Source organism: Ambystoma mexicanum, chromosome 5q (assembly GCF_040938575.1).
Source record: "Ambystoma mexicanum isolate Mex_15411 chromosome 5q, UKY_AmexF1_1, whole genome shotgun sequence".
Classification (NCBI taxonomy): domain Eukaryota; kingdom Metazoa; phylum Chordata; class Amphibia; order Caudata; family Ambystomatidae; genus Ambystoma; species Ambystoma mexicanum.
In genome coordinates, this window is record NC_090933.1 from 361,805,031 (window position 1) to 361,825,329 (window position 20,299).

The 20,299-nt window shown below is 47.4% G+C and overlaps 1 protein-coding gene across 1 annotated transcript in view; it reads right to left on the bottom strand.

Moving 5' to 3' along the window:
- Positions 1-20,299, bottom strand: part of EMILIN2 (elastin microfibril interfacer 2) — a 272,868-nt gene that overhangs the window by 103,485 nt on the left and 149,084 nt on the right. The window contains exon 4 of the mRNA XM_069620858.1: positions 9,601-11,517. Coding sequence (XP_069476959.1) covers positions 9,601-11,517 — 1,917 coding nt within the window. The remainder of the gene's footprint in view (positions 1-9,600; positions 11,518-20,299) is intronic.

Sequence of the window (20,299 nt, forward strand, 5' to 3'; positions counted from 1 at the left end):
CCATAGAGGGAGTTGACGCAATAGAAAGGTTCTTCATTTTACTGAGTGCTAGTGCGCAGCCTCCTGTAATATTGTGGCATGCCGTAAAGTATGATGGCCCGTTCGGCAGGAATGGCATAAGGAAAGGTAAACACAGATTGGTACAGAATAATGAAAGCAACATAAAGAGACGGGGGGGACACGTATTAACACAAGTGTTTCAAAATACGTTCATTGGATATCGCTGTGTAGGAACCGGAAGTGGCCTCCCTACATTGTCTCTGGGTGGCCACAAGCCTTGGAAGCACTTTGAGCCATGTTAATTCACCAGAGGCGCATGAGAGGAGGCGGTCGGGTTCTGGCTTTGTTAGGGCCTTCCCAGATGCACAGGCAAGTACTGAATGTCCTTCTTGGTGAGTGGCGTGTGCGTGGCCAAAAGCATGTACCACGCAGTGAGTCCTGTGCCCACTGGCCGCAGTGAGAGATTCTGCATGCAGACCAGCCAGCCGAACGTACCCATTCATCCAGTGGCTGGGCGCGCAAGACAGACAGATACATAGGGAAGCCGAAAAGGTGAGCTTGGCAAATAATCTGCCAGAAAGTATAATCTAAGCAATTGCATGGTGGTGTTTAGGACCCTGAAGCAACATCAGGGCAGCTCGTTTTACACACCACTTACTGATGACCAAAGGTGCAGAAAGCGATGGGGCGGGAGGCGGAAACTGGGGACCAGTCCAGACCAGGGTGAGCAAAATGAGAGATGGATTCACCTAAAAGTGGGAGTACAATTGTAAATAAGAGGCTTTTCATAATGAATGGGTTGGGGAAATGTTGCTAAGCAATAGTTAGAACCTATCGCCACACAACTGATTTCTTCACCCATGAACACGGTGACTAGAAATGTCATATAGGATTTAGTAAGATCATACCCCTTATGAATGTTCATATAAAATATCATAGTTATGGAAAGCGTTTTCCAGCAGTTGTATGACCATTATGTCCAAGAACTGTGTGAAATCTCAGCTTTTTCAACCTTTTAGCAAAGACAAAATAAAACGCACACATCATGTAAAATACATGTGCATGTCTGTGAGTGATTACATATAAGATACTGTGAGATGCAAATCAGCAGCAAAACATTGTAATGATGATTTATATCCAGCTGGGATGGATTATCGAAAAGAGCAGTGGTCCAACATCAATCAGACGTACTTTTCTCCCTTCTCCCAATACTTCCTGCACTTAGCCACGGATAAATTAAACAAAGCACTTTCTTTCTTCAGGAATCCACAAGTCGTTTTGGTTATTTATTTTGAACTCCTATGGTTCTTGGTGAATTAGAGGAGCATTAAAGTGAAAGACGGCGGCTGTATACACTGTGGCGCCTCAGAGGCCAATGAGGTTTGGTGATGTGGAGGCAGAGAATTGAATTCCAGAACCTTCTCTGTAAGGATTTTCTGATACACAAGCTCTCCTATTGACTTCCGGTGGAGCAGCAAACTACTGCAGACAATGATATGAAATGCCATACTGGAATACAGAACCAACTAACCCTTTGGGGTTCTGTGAGGATGCCTAACAGTTATTGTGAGAGGAGGTGATTTCAACAATTGATGACCCATCGGCTAGGTTGGGAACATCTCAGTATCCACAGACCATATCAAAACCTGCCTTCTCAATTATCCAGGACTGCATAGACCAGAGGTCGTCTGTGTGAGGCAGGAGGATTTCAAATGCCAATAATCCCCTTTAACAAGCAGAGGGCTCAATGGGAGACTGAAGATCAAAGTAGTTCCAGAATATAGGGTTACAGACAGAGATTCGAGTAGGACTATAAACCTAACTGGGAGAGCTTACAGCAAAACAAGGAAGCATCTCTGTAACAGTGTGGAGTATCAAGGAAACCTCCAAAATGGGCCGATAGGGCATAAGACCATGTTCCCTAGTTCAAAAGAATGTGTGGGGGCGGGGAGATCGTACTGCCCTGAATGGTGCAAACTAAATATCTGACAGTTCCTGGCGCTTTCAAGTGCCCATGGCCCTTTGGTCATGGGCAGTGGCAAAGAACTGACCCTCCTTGGCTTGGTAGCTTTATGTCCAGATGACAGTTGATATCTTCGTCGTCTATGCCAGGGTACATTCATTATAGCAAGTCTTAGAACTTGGACTGCTCTGGTCAAAAGCAGGTTGGTGAACCACAGGCTTCAAGCTTCCAGCTGTCGTAGACTTGTTTGAGTTCAGGCCAAGCCTAGCAATGACTGGCGGCAGGCAGGGTTCCTTGACGGTCAAGATAGGGTCGCACAGCTATGTCCCTTTGGTTCCTCTTATTATCTCTTTTCTGTTTAGGACTCTTATGGTTCCCCCTGATCCAGGGTACTTGGTTCACCATTGGGCTCTCTCGCCTTGTTCCTTTGGCTCAACTCAGGATTCTTCTACTGGCCCACAAATGGGTCAGAACCCCTAGCAAGCTATAGTCAAGAGACATTGCCTGCCAATGCAGGGAAGGTGCTACTTTCCTCAGTCTCTGCTTTATTCCCTCCCTCCCCTCCTTATGGCTGTATCTCCTCTTCTCCTTCTCCTCTTTACCTTCTTTCTCCTTCTCCTCCACTGGCACCTCTCTCCACACACTGCTGGGTCTCTCCTCCTTGTTCTTCCCCTCTATCATCTCCCACGTTTCTTGCTTCTCTCCTCCCAGACCTCTCCCTCTTGCAGCTCCAACCTTTACCTGACACTTATGTTTCTCCTCTTTCTCCTTAATCTCTCCATCCTCCAGCTCCAACCCCTTCCCTCATGCTCCTTCCTTCCCCCCAAACTTTCCCCTCTGGAGCTCCAACCTCTAACATATGCTATTTCCTTTCTACTCCTCTTCGATAATTCCCTGTTCTAGCTCCAACCACTTCCTAATGCTCTTTCCATCTTCCTCCCCAGTCTTTTTCCCCTCATGCTCCGGCCTCTGCCTCACGTTTCTTTGTTCCTCCTTCTTTGCTTTCTATGTACCCTCTTTCCTAACTCCACCTCGGTCATTTCCCCCTCCAGCTCAGTTCTTCCTCACGCTCTTTCCATCTTCCTCCTCTATCATTCGCTACTCACGCTCCAGTTTTTCCCTCCCATTCCTTCCTTCATCCTTCTTTGCTTTCTCTGCACAACTCCCCTTCTCTGACCTCCTTCCAAATGTCCTCTCCTTGGTGTTGTCTGCACCACATTTTATACCAAGCCAGTGAAGGAATTTGCACACTAATGATTTTACCAGGGGTACCTGGGCCCTGTTAGAGGTGGACGCATTGGACTGGTTTGTGGGTACTGGACCCTCCCCTTGAACATGTTAGCCAAATGCCCAAAATTCTGGGAGCCCCCTGATTGAGACATGTTTCCAAATGTTGTTGGATTACTTATCATGACCTTGTGGTTTTGTGGGCTGAGACGATAAATATGGAAGATGCCATCTTGGAAATAGTCGACTGAGTTAAGGTGACCACTCAAATCCACCATTGCTTCCCCATATTCCCCGTGGTCACTGTATGTCCATTGGCTGTCACTTCACTTTCTCTTCTAGTCTCCACATTTGTGAATGCTTCCTCTCTTGGACTCTCTTTGGAGAACAGCTGAGGGATGTGTGCATCAACAATATAGTTCATGGACCCCATGCATTTGTGCCTGGTCCCCACACAGATCAATGCTGAACTTGCAGTCTTGCAGTCTTGACTCACGGACCACTCCTATCACTTATAGTTTTCAAAGTCTGAGTTTCCTTCACTGAACATCGCTGGGTGTGTGTATATAGGTTGAACTTATATCATCTTTAAAATCGTGGTTGGCTCTAGGTATGGAAAAAACCTGTGCTGGGCCCTGTTGTATCTTAAGCAAGCGTTAATGGGGTTCATCTGTTGCAAGATCACAGGAGCTGTTGGGGTTTAGCCAGGACCCCAATTGTTGAGTAGAAAGAGAAAGTTTTCTCCTGGATATCTTGCTTCCATAGTTCAAAAAATGGTTCTAACACATTGGTTATTGCGATACAATTTTCGCTTTTATTTGTGCTAGTGCTACGTTGCTTTTAACATTGAGGAGGTACGCATTGGGTACATTGTGGGGCAAATTGTGTCCCTTGTTTGTGGCTCCACAACGGACCTGGAACGCGAACTAGCACAACAGGGCCCAACAGGAGCCACTGTCTCTACAGGACAGCCATCATATACAACGGACCAGGACCCCATAGGGGGGTAGAGACCACGCACAATAGCCTTGATAAAGACCCAAGGGTCGAAACACGTGTCGGCTGACAAACAAGGGACACAATTTGCCTCACAATGTACCCAATGCGTACCTACTCAATGTTAAAAGCAATTTAGCACTAGCACAAATAAAAGCGAAAATTGTATCGCAATAACCAACGTGTTAGAACCCTTTTTTGAACTACGGAAGCAAGATATCCAGGAGGAAACATTCTCTTTCTATATCATCTTTAAATCCTGCTGCATCACCTACAAGGCTGTCACCCTGAAGTCCTCAAGCTACCACACTGAAAAACTCAACATCTCTGGAGGCCTACAATCTACCAGAAGTAAGGACATGTGCAGTCTTCAACTCGATCGGTGCAGGAAAGAAAGAACAAGAAGTCAGGCCTTCTCTGTCTACGCCCCAAGATCCTGGAACCTCCTCCCAGTCAAAAACAGACTCGCCCAATCACTTCTACAGTTCAGGAAGGAGAGCACAACACTCCTCTACAAGGAATGGCTCCCCCCTAACACCTAAGTCCACACACTCTCCACTCTACATGAGACTGGGGATCTGCTCCCCACCGTTTCCTCACCTAGTTGCTTGTGGATCCCGTGCTGCCAAACAGCCCAGCCTCACCTCTTGTTAGGTCCACATTCCCTTGTTTATCTGCTTCCCTCACCTCCTTCTTCCCCCTATGATTGTGAAGCGCTCCATTGCTTCCTGAAGCAATGTTGGCAGTCAATAAATACCCTAATAATAATAATAATAATAATAATAATAATAATAATAATAATAATAATAATAACAACATGGTAGGAGAGTGGCAGTACATGCAAGACTAGGCGGGAGGGAGTTACGTTTGATGCATACTACCTATAATGATGGTTCGCACTTTGATTGACCCGAATTTTACTGTGATACAGTGGCAGTGATGCAATCACACAGGCACAGGCCACTTATATGAAGAGGTGACTGCCATTTCCTACTGAAAAACTTCTCGGACCGGTTAGCTGCTACGCTTTGTAGGGATTCTAAATGCATGCAAGGACTTATAGAAATCTGCCCAAAGTATGGCCTGGAAGAACTTGGGGGGAATTTACATGGTGGATCCAAGCAATGCTTTGTTTTATTGCAGTGCAAATGGGTCACAAGCAAGGATTAACTATGTGATAACGAGGCATGTGGACCTGGTTTGTTAGACACAAGAATCCAATCGGAACAGAACATTCCCAGTTAATTTGGATTTACCAACCCAGCACAGAAACTGGGGATTTCAGGAAAACACAGAATTATACAGTTTGCTGGAAATGGGAATTCCACAGATTTCTATTTCTTGGTGTAAGAGGCCTTCAGATAGAACACTTGTGTACGAGTGCGATAGAAATAAAATATCAATATCAATATCAACAACAGGGGAATTTTCAGAGCAACTGAGATAGTTATAACTATGTCGCTTCATGGCTGGCAATATTGCTTAGAGCAGAGAGTCAATGAGCTCCAGGAGTCATATGCAGTTGATCGAAATGCAGCTATATCACTGGTTCTCTCAAACCATAGCAACATCTATTTGGCTACTGCACATAGGCTCAGTATGAGTATCAATCTTCAAAGCCAGCAACACATTGAATATGACACGGCCTGCATTTGGGGGGACCCAAGTGTAAATGGCAGGAAGAGAGAGCGGTCTGACGTGTGTTCTGAATGTGGGGAATGGGTGTGGGGGGCTACAGTTAAGGAGCAGAGGGCGATGAATAAGGTATTTCAGAGGTATTATCCACTATATATGATTGAAACGCAGGTGAGGATGAGGAGCACATAGACGGCGCTATGACTATGATCTGCGAAGGATGGATACGCGGGTGGCTGAGGTCCCGGGAGATGAAGTTACAGTTTGAGAGGTTACCCATGCTGCAACTTGTATGCCAAGGGACACCTTTCCAGGCATTTATGGGCTGAGTATGGAATCTTACCATATATTTAGCAGCTTGCTTGCATAGCATATGACTATACTATCCCAGTTTGAGGAGCGCCTAAGAGGGGCATGCTGTCTGTTTCTATGCAAGAGACCGGTCTCCCAGCATAATTGTGATACCAAGAAAAAGTATTATCGAACAGGTTCTAACAATGGATGTCAGACTTCAATCAGCCTGACCAAACCCGGTTCCTTCTTGTGAGAAAGACTATGTGATCTTATGGCACCTGCACTTGGTGATGGACTGGGACAAATTGAATGAGGCGGAGAAAGCAATAATTTCACCTCACACTGAAAAGTCGTTGGACTCCCTGGCTGGTTACGGCGATGTGCCAAATGAATAGGAGGGAATGGTCTGGGTTCTCTAAAGAAGATGTTATATCATCAACCTGTTGCTAGACGTCACACGAATGACACATTCTGGGGCAAAGTCATGTTGTAGGGGAGCATTGACCGGGCTTCCCACTCTTTCCTGCTTTATTTGCTCATGGTATCAAAACATGTGTGACAGTGGACAGCATCAGACGCCTATGCTAATGACTCTTGATGGCCATGCAGCCCATGCTGTCATTTCTGAAGATATTAACAATTATTGGGGAGCTCTTGCCAACTGCAATGATTTAGATAACTTGAAATAAATTCATGGTGTTCCCACATGCTGGTAGAAGCACAGAACAGGGAGTATCTACCCCAGCTGCGGTGAGCCTCACAGTAATGTGTTCTCTTTGGCGTGCCTATTAATGATATGTTATGATAGGTTATTTATAATGCGCTTAATACCCGGAGGTTTCCAAGCGCCGACCCGGGGATCGAACCTGTGCTGCTCCGTGTCGTCTTTCTTCCAAGGTGCGCACGTTGCCGCTGAGCTATCCTATAAATGACATGGTTCCTCAGACATGATGGGGTGGCTTTGATATACATGTTGCATGGGAAATTAAAATTCATGGATGGGTTACTGCTTGTGTTGATGGATTTGGGATAGCAGTTGTTAAAAGTCTGTCATAAACAACCCTAGCCTTTGGTGAGGGCTGAGAGGTTGCAGAGGCTTGGTGTGGAGGGACGGTGTCTCCAGAGTCTGACAGCAGATAGTGCAGAAGCTACGAAAGTGGTGGACACACTGCCACAAACATTATTCATTACTAAAGGGCATTGTACCAGCAACACATGACTGCATGGTCGGGGGGGGGGGGGGGGGGGAGGGTGATCGAAGTATGCCATCTGCCACTGTTGAAAATATAAGGGTACAGCATCAAAGCTTGGCATACCTGCCATTCAGCTCTTTGAAGGGGGCATGATTGTGTCTTGCGCCTATTACTATGATCCTCAAGTTGTTGGAACAGTCAAGAACTATATTCAATGCAAATACCCAATAACATTTGTAACTTGTTTGTCAATGGTGAATTTATTTCCTTGGAAATTCTTTTGTTTTCGAAAGGTCGTTGAATCCGTTAGTTACCTCAGAAAATAGCATTAGATGTCCTAAATATGTGATTGTTTCCTTAGAAGGCCAGAGAACAGCCCCCGCTAGTGCCATTACAGGCTGGCGCGCGTCAAAGGAAGCAGATACCTAACACCTACAGCTGCTTACAGGATGCTCGGATAGGCAACTAAGCCAAGCGCTGACCCTTATGGGACGGCGAAAAATTTGAAGTTATCATATGGCCAATGGACTAGAATTTGGCAACTGATGAAAAAGTTATCAATAATTGCTGAGTAATATTAACAGAGGACTGACGTGACATCTGTCAAATTCGCAATATTCTACTGTTCGGAGCCAAGCAGCACACATGATGGCCGCTCCTTCGATCCACCATTCCTGATACATTACTTCTGACCTTTGAAGCCTACCACAGAACTATAAAAAAGGGGCTCTTTTTTAGGTTCATTGTCGTTTTTTCCATGGTGAACCTCTTCTTTTTAGCAGCTTTTCCCTTATGAAGAGAAGCTTGCGCGGAACCTTGCTTTCATACATTTCTTTCTTAATAAACTATTGACACCTCATTTTGCTGGACTGATAATGGTGATATGCACCTCAAAGTGGGTCACCAGCATCAAAGAAGTTGATAAGGGCTTTCATTTAGCATGGGCTGTTGCCTAAAATCAAGGCACGGCCCTGGAACAAATATCCTAAAATAAGAAGAGTTAGGAGTCTAAGGTGGTTGTCTGGAAAATGTACAAGTCATGTGGCCAGAGTACATGACTCGGATACTGATCTAGTAGGTGGAATGACTGGCGTTATAATGAGTAGTGTTTAACGACCTCACGGCAGTGGGATTGTTGAGATGTTTTATGTATGTGGAGGAGTGGATTGTTGGTGTGTTGTCTCTCAAGGTTGGGACAGGAACAGGGGCAGGCTTTCGTAGTTAGTTGTTGTGTAGTATTTCATTTAAAGAGTAAAGAAAGGATTCGAAGAGGCGCATTAGATGCATCCTGAAGCTAAGAAGTACCAGGAACATTTAGGTTGACAGTGAATGTGTTATTTAATACTTCCTGTGCCTGAGCACCAATAAGATCATAGAGGACCGTGCGTGGCGGGCCGGGCCCTGCGCCAGTCATTGCTCACATTCTGAGATCTGTGTTTAACGGTGCACACACACATTTGAAACTGTTGAGCAGGATCATAAAATGGCGGCCCACCCAACAGGCGGTTCTGAATTCACCTTCCTCCTTTCGGGATAATGTTGGAGGAGCACATATTTAATAGTTTGCTAAATGCTTTGTGGAGGGACTGGGAGAGCCTTGGCAGATGGGTCACTCCAGGGAGCACTTTTCTGGGCGGGTGGCAGCGGCTCCCAGAATTACAATCAGGCAGGGGCAAGGAGCAGCTGGAAATAGTACAGCATTTGCCTTCAGTACATGTGTGGGTAAGGACTATGAAGGCATAAATGATGCTGAGATGGAGGAAGCAGCAGGATGAAGGGAATGGACGCCTTGTCTGCTGCCTTATGTGACAGCACACGTGACAGTCAAGAACAGAAGAAAGGGAGAGATGGAAAAGAGAGAGGGGGACAGAGCAAGACGGAGAGATGGGGTGAACTAATTGGGACAGAGTGAGGAAAAAGGGAGCGATCAAACGAGAGGAGAGAAAGTGATAGAGAATGAGGGCGAGAGAAAAGAGAAAAAGACATACAGGTGGGCGAAGGGAGACTAAGTAAATACGAGGCAGGCTGAGAGAAAGAGAGAAGGCTGAGACAAGGCGAGAGGGGTAGAGAAAAAGGTCTAGAGAAAGAGAGTGGAGAAGAAAGAGAGCAGTAATATTCCCCTCCTGCCTTTGCTGCTGCAGGTGAATGCAAGAGTGAGAACACATGACATATTGCAAAAGGCTTTGCTTCTGTTCAAGGGTCAAAAGCGTTACATAAGTAATAGGTTAGTCTAGTTGATTGCATGCACCGATCTTTATATGTGTTGCACAAAAACGAATATGAGGGACTTACCTGGATCAGGTTGGTTTTTGAGTAGATCTTGCAGGTCAGTCGTGATTTTGGTGATTTGCCAATTAAACGTGTGCGCAGAACTCTTCAGCCCGTGAATATCCGTTGAATGTGACCGGATGGTTGCATTAAGGTTGTGAACGCAGGTCCACAGGCTAGTGACGTGCTTGTTCAGGCCCTCCTTTATCCTCTGTAAGCTGCCAGAGATGGTGTCAAGCTTGCCACAAACCTTTTCCACCTTGGACACCCTGGTGTCAACCCCAGAGATCTCTTTCTGGATATTTCCAGCCGTTTCTTCGCATTTCCCAATATCGCCGTTCACATCCGTGCTCAGCAGCTCCAGCCGTTCTCTCAGTTGGTTACAGCATTGATCATTGGGTGCAGAAAGCGATTGGTGGTTCAATACAGATTTCTCAATCTCTTCTCCCCTACGGTAGATGCTCAACTCTGCCTTTTTACAAGTAGAATTGACCCCCAGGAGCTGTTCCTGGCAGCTGCTGAGTTCCCCTTGAAGGAGTCTTACGTCTTCATCAATGCTGTTTAGGTTAAATCGCAGAAGACCTAAGTCCCTTTGCACAGTTTGGATGCCCAGTGTGTTTTCCTCTACAGAGCTGAACTTCTTATGCATTGTATCATTCAGCATTTTTAAGAGAACAAAATTGTCTTCTGCTTTTAGGAAAAGAATTCCCTGTTTGTAATTGATGCTTTCAATGTTTCGTTCATAGTCATCATTGCTCGGGGACACAGACTGACAGTTTTGTTCGCATAGTGTTCCCATGGCTTCTAATTTGTTCTTGATATCGTTCATCTCCGTTGTCAGCTGCTCATTTGTGGAGACGGATTCACTGGGAAAGGCTGGCTCTTGGCCGAGATACGTTCCATCGGGAGAAGTGCTATTTGCTATCTCTAGTAGGGTTGTGCTTAGCTTATCATCAAGTGTCTGTAGTTTCCTTTCAATTAGGGATTTAAGTCCTTCCACTTCCCCAGCAATAACACCTCTGAGGCTCTCATCGATGTAGTAGCAATGTTCTTCAGCGTTCTTCTCCGTCACGTTTATCTTAGCATCGAGCTCATCGAGTCTTTCACCGAAGATGTCCTCCAGTCTCAGAGTGCTGATGTGTTTGAGCTCATTGTCAAATCTGGCATTTAAGACTCTGTGGGCTTCTGAGACTCTCGCAATCTTCTGATCCAAAATCCTCATCTGTTCATCAAGTTCACCATCCCCATTGGGGACACCAGTCGGATCGGAGGGTGTTTTCATATTAGCTCGGAGATTGTTGATTTCTTTCATTATACTCTTTTCCTTTTCTTGCAGGAGTTCCACCATTCCTAAACAGCTGGTTTCATAATCTTCACACTGCTGTTGGACATTTGTTATTTTGTACTCACAGGAGTTTTTCAGATCTGCCATCTTTCTCTCAATGCCGTCCAGCATTTCATCTCGAAGAACCTCAAATTTGGTATCTATGTGTGCCTGGTAGGCTTCAGAGCTGGAGGAGGGTGCTGTGGGCATTTTGGCTGCTTCCTGGAGCTCTTTTAGTTGCCCCTCATAGCCGGCTAATTTCCCTTGCAATTCCTCCAATTTTTCATTCTTAAGCTTCAAATCTTCTTTGACCCCAACTAGCTCAGACAAGATGTCCTCATATCCATCTTCTCGTCCTTTACTGCTAGGAGTTGGGAAAAGCATTGTTTCTGTTGCGCCACCCAGGGCGCCTTCTGTCCTTGGTAGGTTGTTCAACCAAGGCACTAGGATTTTACTGACATCCTCCTGGACGGTGAGTTTGAGGTTTTCATTGACTCCCGCCAGTGAAGTTTGCAGGTCCAGCACAGTCCTGGTGAGTCGAAACAATTCGTCCTCCAGAAACTGCATCTTCTTTTCCTGCGGCTCATTGAATTCTTCGGGCACTTTCTTTGTCTCCACTGCAACACAAATGACAGAAACAGATGTGGATGAGAAAGACTTTAATTCAGGAATGCAAAGACATCAACAGACAACCTGCATCTTAGTTGTGGTTTTACAAAGCCAAAAAAGTATCCCAGTCTTTCATACAAACTGGGCAATGCTTTCGTGGCACGTGTACAGCTATTGGAAAGTAGTAAACATCAAACCAATGTTTTTTATACAACTTTTAAGCTATGTGAAATGTAATTGCTTTTCATGCATGCACACTTAACATTTGCATGGAATAAGTTTGTTAAGCTCCTCATCATCATAGATGACTTGTTTGGGTAACTGCTCCGGATATGAAATGCATCAATTTCGGATAATAGAAACACGCAACCTGTGCTTTTTCACATTCCAGAAGTGGGTTGGTGAAGAAGTAGATCCACTTCACTACACTGCAACAACAACAAAAACTCACATAGACTTGCACAGCAGCACACAACGTCTACCGACCGGAAAACACCCCAAGGCCAGCGAATGGTGTTAACCGTGTTGAGGCTGCCAACAGCGCATCACTGCTCTCTTGGGGCCACTCCGGTGGTTATAGTGCACGGTACAAATATACTTTAACATTAACACTTACAAAAAAGCACATTATGATATGATATGATATTTTATTTGTACCGCGCTCATTACACAGGTGTTTCAGAGCGCGACTAGGCAAGGGAGGGGAAACAAGGGAGAACACAAACAATAACGATCTTACTAGGCCCAGTGACATTGAGAACGCGCAAGTGCATGGGATGGGGAAAAGGGAAAAAGTGCATGGAAGGGGAGAGTGGAACGTGCACAGCAGAGGAGAGTAGATAAATAAATAATAAATACAAATAAAAAAAATAGAAAGGATGCAATAAACAGTGATAGTGCAGCCAGAATCTGGCAAGTGCTGTGGTCATGGCGAAAGACTGGGTAAGTCTGATAAGTGCAGAAAAGAAGAAAATGGGGCGGGGGGCTGTATGGGTACAGATACAGTCCATCCAGGGCAGGGGTGGCCGGGAGGCAATGCAGGAGGGTGGCAGGGTGAGCAGGTACCTGGACCCAGAGGAAAGAGGATGGGCAGGTGCACAGTGCCAAGAGAGAGCGGGTCAGCAGGGGAGAGGGGGAGAGAAGGCAGAAACAAAGAGGAAGGTCTTGCAGTGCTTCCGGAACCGGAGCAGGTTCTCCTCAAGTTTTAGTGAGGCAGGGAGGTTGTTCCAGAGGGAGGCCCCAGCCGAAGATAGAGATCCACCCCCCGGCTCGTTTCTTTGAAAAACGATTAAAGGAAGATCCATTAAAGGAAGAGCCATACTTTGGGCTGAACTGGAGAAGGGGGGAGTGTGGGGTAGCGAATGTAAGGGTTCGTTTGGGCAGACATGGGGAAGGCAGGAGTGGATAAAAGAGTGAAGGAAGAGCATTTGAACACAGACAGGGGAACGGCGGTGGGGGAAAGACGAATTGGAGAAAAGGAAGCATTGGAATGCTGGAACAGAAGACAGCAGGCATTAGAACTCCAGAACTCTGGGAGGGAGCGCTAGCCAATCAAGAAGCTCGAAAAGTCCAGGCTCTGACACCCATTTACAGCTGTGAAAATCATACGAGGGCGGTTTAATTTTAAAAAAAAGATGTCTGACCGGTGCAGCCTGACGCCACCCTGTATTTCCAAAGTCCATTTTCCTTTTTGATGATGCAACGATCATCAACAAGGAAAACTGACTTTACAAATACTTTACAGCTTCAGTGAGCATACTTAAGATTTTTTTTAAATGTAAAAAACCCTTTAGTGCCCAGTGTGAACTATGGCCCAGGGGAATGGGCCGATTGGGCCGGTAACGGCACAACTGCCCATGTTAAGGGATACCCGCTTCACTCAGGCCTTTAACTTGGGTGGTGGCCTATTACTGGCAAGGTCAGCCTGCCGCCTAAGGTCATATTGCCTAATTATTCCCCTCTACCACTGCATTTTCTACAAGGGACCTGCCAACATTCAAATGTTCTCAATAAAGTTTGAAGACCTCACCTGAGGGCACTAAAACAGAGTTAAAGACTCAAGCTCAGCAAGGACTTTTAACAAGGTTTGTGAGCCAATAATACCCAGTAGGGGTTTATAAAGCTATTGTAACTTGCCTCGCTTTTAATAATATGTAGCCCATGTGAGTGCATGCCTGGGAATTGGCTATGGATAGCCTACACTCTGTCAGTAGCCTTGGAATGCAGCATTCTGAACATACCGCAGGATATTTGAACCAATATCTAGGATATACCGGTTCATATAACCCTGGTGTCAAGGGTCAATGCTTGGCAAGTCAGCCGCCAGAGAGCATTGCTTTCTACAGGCTTATTCCTAATCAAAATGGGTCAGAATATATATAGTGTGCGCCATTCAAAATGTGCTGTTTGTCATTTTAAGAAAGCAAAAATGCAACAGCTTGAGGCCTTGTAGAGATAATACAATTATTATACCCGTTCATATTTTTGACTGCTATCTTTCAAGACCACAAGAGGTCCCATCAGTTGGGCAGTTTGTCTGTGCACACATTTCTTCGGCTTGGCTTGCTTTAAAACCTTTGCAAGGGGCTTGTGCACGTTAGCCCAAGGTTGGGCTGCTGCATCAACCCCCTCCACACAGCTATGGTTCAGTCCACAAGAGGGCAGATGCAGGAACGACCCAGTGATGTTACAGCACGCCGCGTTGCCAATACAATATTGCTGATGTATATACGGACAGACAGGGGTGTTGCTAGGTCTGGAAAAGATCTGGGGCTACGCTAATGTCGGCACTGTCAGGACTCAGGGCTAGCTAGCCTTTTGGTTGTAACCCCTGAGCTTCTATCGGGGCAATAGCTCCTCCAGCACCCCCCCCCTAGCAACGACTCTGCGGACAGACGTTTGTACTGTGGGATGTTGCTTTGTCTGATGAAGCGTTGGCTCCAGAAAGTTCGTCATGCGCTGGCTCCAGAAAGTTCGTCATGCGCAGCATCACAAAAGCTCTGATACATTGGGATATTTTTGGCACTCACTGAAGAACGATGTTCTTTGATATTTCTTCTTAAAAGCCCTTGGAAGACACTCCCGCCCGCCAGTCTCAAAATCTCAAGTCTCGCTTTGCTGGCCATTAACTATTGTAATGGGTTATTTGTATCTAGCTTAATACGCAGAGGTTTCTAAGTGCGAACCTGGGGATCGAACCTGTGTTGCTCCGCGTCGGCTTGCTTCGAGCACGTTGCCCCTGAGCTATCCTCCCTGCCCATTGCTTTGGGTTATCGGCCCCTAAACAGCTCTTATAATCACTGATGTAGGGTCATTTAAATGGGAGGTTTTTCTGCTTTGATGCTGTGGAAATGAATGAATAAAAGGAGATGTGCCACGCTGGAGAGTGGTAACATGATTTCAGAAGATGGCATCTGCCAGCTTCAACACGTGGCAGTGGGTTAACAATTTCTAAAATGTTGAATGGATGAAGGCCATTTTCTAGAAATAGCACTTTTACAGCTTCTTCGTGTTTTTTTTATTTTCACTTGTTAATTGGCTTGTGTTTCTATAAGGCATTGTAAATTGTTGCATTCAAATGACAACACTTGCTGGCTGGTTTGACTGTCTGAAGCACGCATAAATCACAGGAACTGTCTGACAGTACAACCCAGAACTGTTGTTTCAAGTATTATATTATATTTTTATAGTATATTGTGATGAAGTTCCATCTTTGAGATTATTGAATAGGGCACTGCGGTCCCCGGGTGCTGAAGACCGCCACCCCCGCTGGAGCCCCCTAACCACTCCAATCCATCCATAGCCTCGCATGTGTATCACCCCAGGCAGCGTGAAGACAGTTTGCAGTACCAGCACTCTAGACGAAAGGCAGACACGTGTCAGGCAGGAAGACAACATCATCAGCAACAAAGAAGAAGCACAGACAAGGGGCATGCAGCTGCGGAACCACAAGACTGGGAGCAATGGCTTTAAGCGGAGTCGTACCCTTACTGCGACTTAAACATGTCGCCCGGTACGAAAAATGCACCTTTGCGGAGTTCCTAAATCCCGACCCCCATTACAAAACCTAAGAGATGAGAGGGGGCTGCGGGGGTGTCCCCTGCTCTCCTCAGTCTGTGTAATGCGGGTCCAGGGTTGTGGGGGGTGTCCCCCGCTTCTGTTACATGGAGAGCCGGGACATATTTTAAGAAAGAAAGAAAAATACAAACAAAGGACCCTGCTGCGCCAGCTCCGACCCACGTAAGTGGGTGGGAACTGACGCTAGAGAGATAGGGGTGAGTCAGCAGCACCTCCGGTGCCGCTGCTGAGACGGTAAGTGTGTTGGGGGGCGGGGTGTGGCAGTAAGGGGCATTTGGGCGATGAGTGATCTATGTGATCACTGCGCTGCGCCATAATGGAGGTCGACATATTCGTGGTCAACATTACGGGCGGCGCAGTGATCAGATAGATCCGATTAAATGGGATGCTAAATCAAGGGGGGCTCTCAATAAGGGCGTCGCCTAACTATGTGTGTACCTAGGCCACGCCCCTTAGGCGAGCCACTGCCTGCCAATGAGGGGCGGGGCGGCCAGTGAAAGCAGGCGAGCTGGCGCTCACTGCCATTATTACTTTTGGTGCGCCTAGCCCTGACACCAGCATACCCAAGCTCTCACACGCAGCAGGCAGCCCTTTCATCCAAGGCGCTGTGTGGTTAAAAACCACAGGCTCCTTAAATGAATGGGCTGCCTGCTGCGTGATGACTCTGTACTCTGAAACAGGAAGAAGGTTGATGGGCCCAGTCTCTCCTTTTGTTTCCGAGAAAGAGTCTTCATGCACCATGAAGCCTCATTTAAAAGGCTTTGTGCTGCATGATGACTCTTTACTCCTCCTGTTTCGGAGTTCAGAGTCATTTGGCAGCTCTAGCCATGGTTACAGTGGCTGTCTGCAGATGTTAGTACTTCCGAAGTGCTCACACCTGCAGGCAGTCCGTGTAACTGTGCAGCGCTTCGGCTACACGACTGCCTGAGGTGTCGGCCTGCCTGGGGCTAGTCTGGGTGGGGCCCGGCAGGGCCCAGGCTCGGGGGCCCTTTCTGTAGACTGCCAGGGCTTGGCCCCAGTTAGCCCCGGCCCACTGAAAGCCTTGCCTGGGAGTCTGTTTGTTATCTAAAAGTGAGGCCTAGTTTGTTAGAAGGCATTGGACCCTCATTACGAGTGCGGCGGTAGGGGGTTAACCCGCTGCATTCCGAGGTCCCTTAGCAGGTCCCGCTAAGACCGGGTGGTTTTACCAGCCGCCCTTAGCGGGAGCCGCTAAGGGACCAAGTGAGCTAATAACGGACCCGCTATTTGCGTGCCCGTTATTAGCTCCTTCCCCATTCCCATTGAGCCCTATGGGGGCTTGAATGGGAAAGGGGAATGGTTTTCAAAATGGGGACTTACCGGGTCCTCCAAGGTTGGAATGACCCGGTAAGTCCCCATACCGAGAACCTGGACCCGGTATGTAGTAAGGGAGTAGCCATGGTGCTAATAGCACCATGGCTACCTCCAACCTTGTAATGAGGCCAATTATCTTATGAGGGTGGCTCACCTAGCAGTCATGGGACTGTGCGCATGCTCACACAGGCTGCAAACGCCAACGTCTGAGTAAGGGAGAGGAGGAGGCTTTGAGGCATGGACACAACCTGCAACCGCCCGCACCCCTCCCCCGCACAGAAAATAAAACAAAAATGGCAGTCTTGTATTTTAATACATCAGCCCGTGGAGCTGCAAGCTGGACTATTCGCCAAGTAGTCTCGGGTGTCAATACTGTAGTTCCAACAAGTGTTAAAAAATCACATGAGTTCACTGCACCACAAACACAGCTGCATACAAGTAATTCACTTGTCAAACACAGACCCTGTGCCCTCTGGGATAAAAGTGGGCAGTGTCTGGCAGAGGTTGTGGAAGCTAGGAACATATAGAGTGAAGAGGTGTTCAGAGCTTGGCTTCAATGACGAAAGACTGAGACAGGGCAGCCAGACAGCTGAGGAGAAGGTGTGGAGAGAGGAGCTCAGGAAGAAGAAAGTGGAACAGAAGTGGAGACAAAAGCCGAGGAAGGAGAAAGAGGAGCAGAGGTGGAGAGAAGAATGGAAGAGGGACAAAGAGAAGTGGAGGCGGAGAGCAGAGCGGTGGAGGTAGGAAGTGTTGCTGAGGTGAGAGTGGAGGAGGGAGGAAGAGAAGCTTAAGTGGAGAAATTACTGTTAGGAAAGATTTCGTTATTGTAGGGAACTTTCCTTCCATGTGGCAACCCCTAAACTTTTTGCTATTGTTTTCAACCTGTTTCTTGACTTTGCCAGAGAAGTGCAGCCTTCTGCCGTACTCCTCTGGGCTTTCGCTCCTTTCTTACGGGGAAACTGACATGCCCTTAAGACAGTCAGTACCGGGGAACGCTGTTTCCCGTAGTTTCTTTTACTGTGTCGCCATTTTAGTGCAACACGACACAAGAGGGCACTGTAAGCTAAGTTACAGCTCTCTTGGGTCTCTAGCCTTCTACAGACCCTAGACACTCTTGTAGGATGGTTTTTGGATCGGTGCAAGTCATTCAGGGACTGGGCTGGTGGCAGCGATCATTTGGTTTATTTTGAGCTCCTTTTGCCGTTCTGAGCACCTTTTTGCCGCGAACACAAAAGGGTGGCCCGGCTACCCAAAATGGCCGGACCACGAGGCTCCTTTGTCTCGTCCACTGTCCGTCTTGCTCCCTTTACCTTCCCCCGGGTCAGGCGACCCGGGGCCTTCCTTATTTGGGCATGTAGTTTCCCGCGAAACACGGTTGCTTTCGCGGGCTTCTACATGTCGTTTGAGTGCCCCCAGGATGTGGGCTGGGCTGTCTGGTCCCAATACACATCCTGGGTGCCAGAGAGTCTAGGGTGGTGTGAATGCCTGGGACCACCGTGGTCCGTGATTGGTCCACGTATGGTATGTGTGTTGATGAGCGGATCTCCCATTGGCTCCCCTCCGTTTTGGCGCGAAGGGAACCGTGGATAAGAGGGAGCTGGAAACACCACTGCCATGTCGATCTCCTGAGTTCTTACGAACCCAGGGATACAGGAGCCAAGTATCCTGCGAACACGAGGCTGGACCGAGGAATCACTGGTGACCCCCTGAAGAACTTCTGCTCCTCATTGCTGTCGTCCGGTGAAGCCCTTTCCACCTAAGATCGAACAAGAAGGCCTGTACTGGCGCTTCGACCTATTGGAATAGCAGGACCAGCTATTCCCGGCACCTTCATCAACTCCTGCCGTAAGCCTTCGGAAGTGTCTCTGGGCCATCCAGTTGACTGACCAGCTTACTAAGGAGTCCTGCTCTGTAATCGCCGACAGGTTGGGTGGTATTCTGAGTCCGGGGCACGCTCACACGCTTCGTTTGCTTAGCAACCCTAAGCTAGAGGTGAACGGTGCTCGTTTGGCTTGAATACACCCGGCCGTTCCGTTGCCCTGCCGTGGCGACAAAACTGTGCAGGATTCTTCGATCGGGACGTCTTTTTACTCTGCACGACGACGAGACGTTCCCTGCTCTTCAGAACCTGCCAGAAGCTGCATCTATCGAGGAGAAGCTCGGGCCTGCTTGCTTCGGGGACCGGTGAGTAGATTAGCTAGGATCTGGTCGCCCTCCTGCAGTGCCCTTTGCTTTTCCCCGCTGTGAATACAGCACCCCTTGTCCGTACTCGCGCCCTGCTTCTGCCTCACAGTGGAGGCTGCGCTAGAGTCGCGGACCGTGTTCTCCTTCATTAGAGCTCCCTACAGAGCTGTTCAACGTCCTCCGAAGAGCTTCACCTTCTGCCCATTGGCACCGGCGTGTGCAGGTACTTTTGAGCGCTAGGCTCCACTCTTCGTAGGGATTGGACTACCATCCAGTTAGGGGCCTCAGAAGGCGGACATATCACTCGCATTGGTTCGCACTGCCTGTTTTCCTTCCCCTGCAGGTGGATAACATATTTCGTGCTGCTAATGCTGTGAAACTGTGTATTCTGTATATATATTGGGTGGATAGTGTATGTGTTGGTTTAATATCGTTGTATATTGCTGCTTTTACTGTGGTTATTAGTTTCAAGGCCTTATAATAAATGTGTATCTATTTTTGATATAAACAACTGTTTGGAGTAGTTTGTAAGCGCTCTTGCTTTGTGTGCTCATTGCGAGCTTTCAGTCACCCTCACCCCTCTTGAGACCTAGTCTTGACCGCCGCGATCGCTACCTTGATTGGTCTGGCTTGTCCAGAGGTTACCCTGTTCCAAGTAATTAGGTTGGCCTTCTGAACTTCTGCGCCACCAGGACAGAGTTCAGAAATCCGTCTTAACAAATTGGTGTACAGCGGTGGGATACGACTGAAGGTATCCAGTGTTGCGCACGAGCTAAGGCGTTTTCAGGTTATTCCAACCAGGACACGCAGTAAAGTATTGAATATAACGTTAAAAAGGCCATAGTCCTATCAACAGTATGGAAACGAATACTTTATTAACCTTAAATGCTTCGAAATCTGAAACATTGAAGAAGATGTGTGCGGAGAGAGGGGTTTCCTCTCAAGGCACTAAATTGGAAATGATCCAGAGAATCGTGGCGTGGCAAGAAGCGCAGCTTGACGCTATAACTTCCGAGGACAGTGCAGAAGGTGGTGGGGCTGCTCTCACTGGCAGAACCGACGGTTCTGCCGCTGCACTGATCCATCACGACCACGAGGACAGGGAGGATGTAATGTCTAATGTTTCCTCTGCCAGTATTGATGGGGAGGCTATGCTTGAATTCAAGAAGCAAGAGCTGCGGTTTAGGCAGCAGGAGC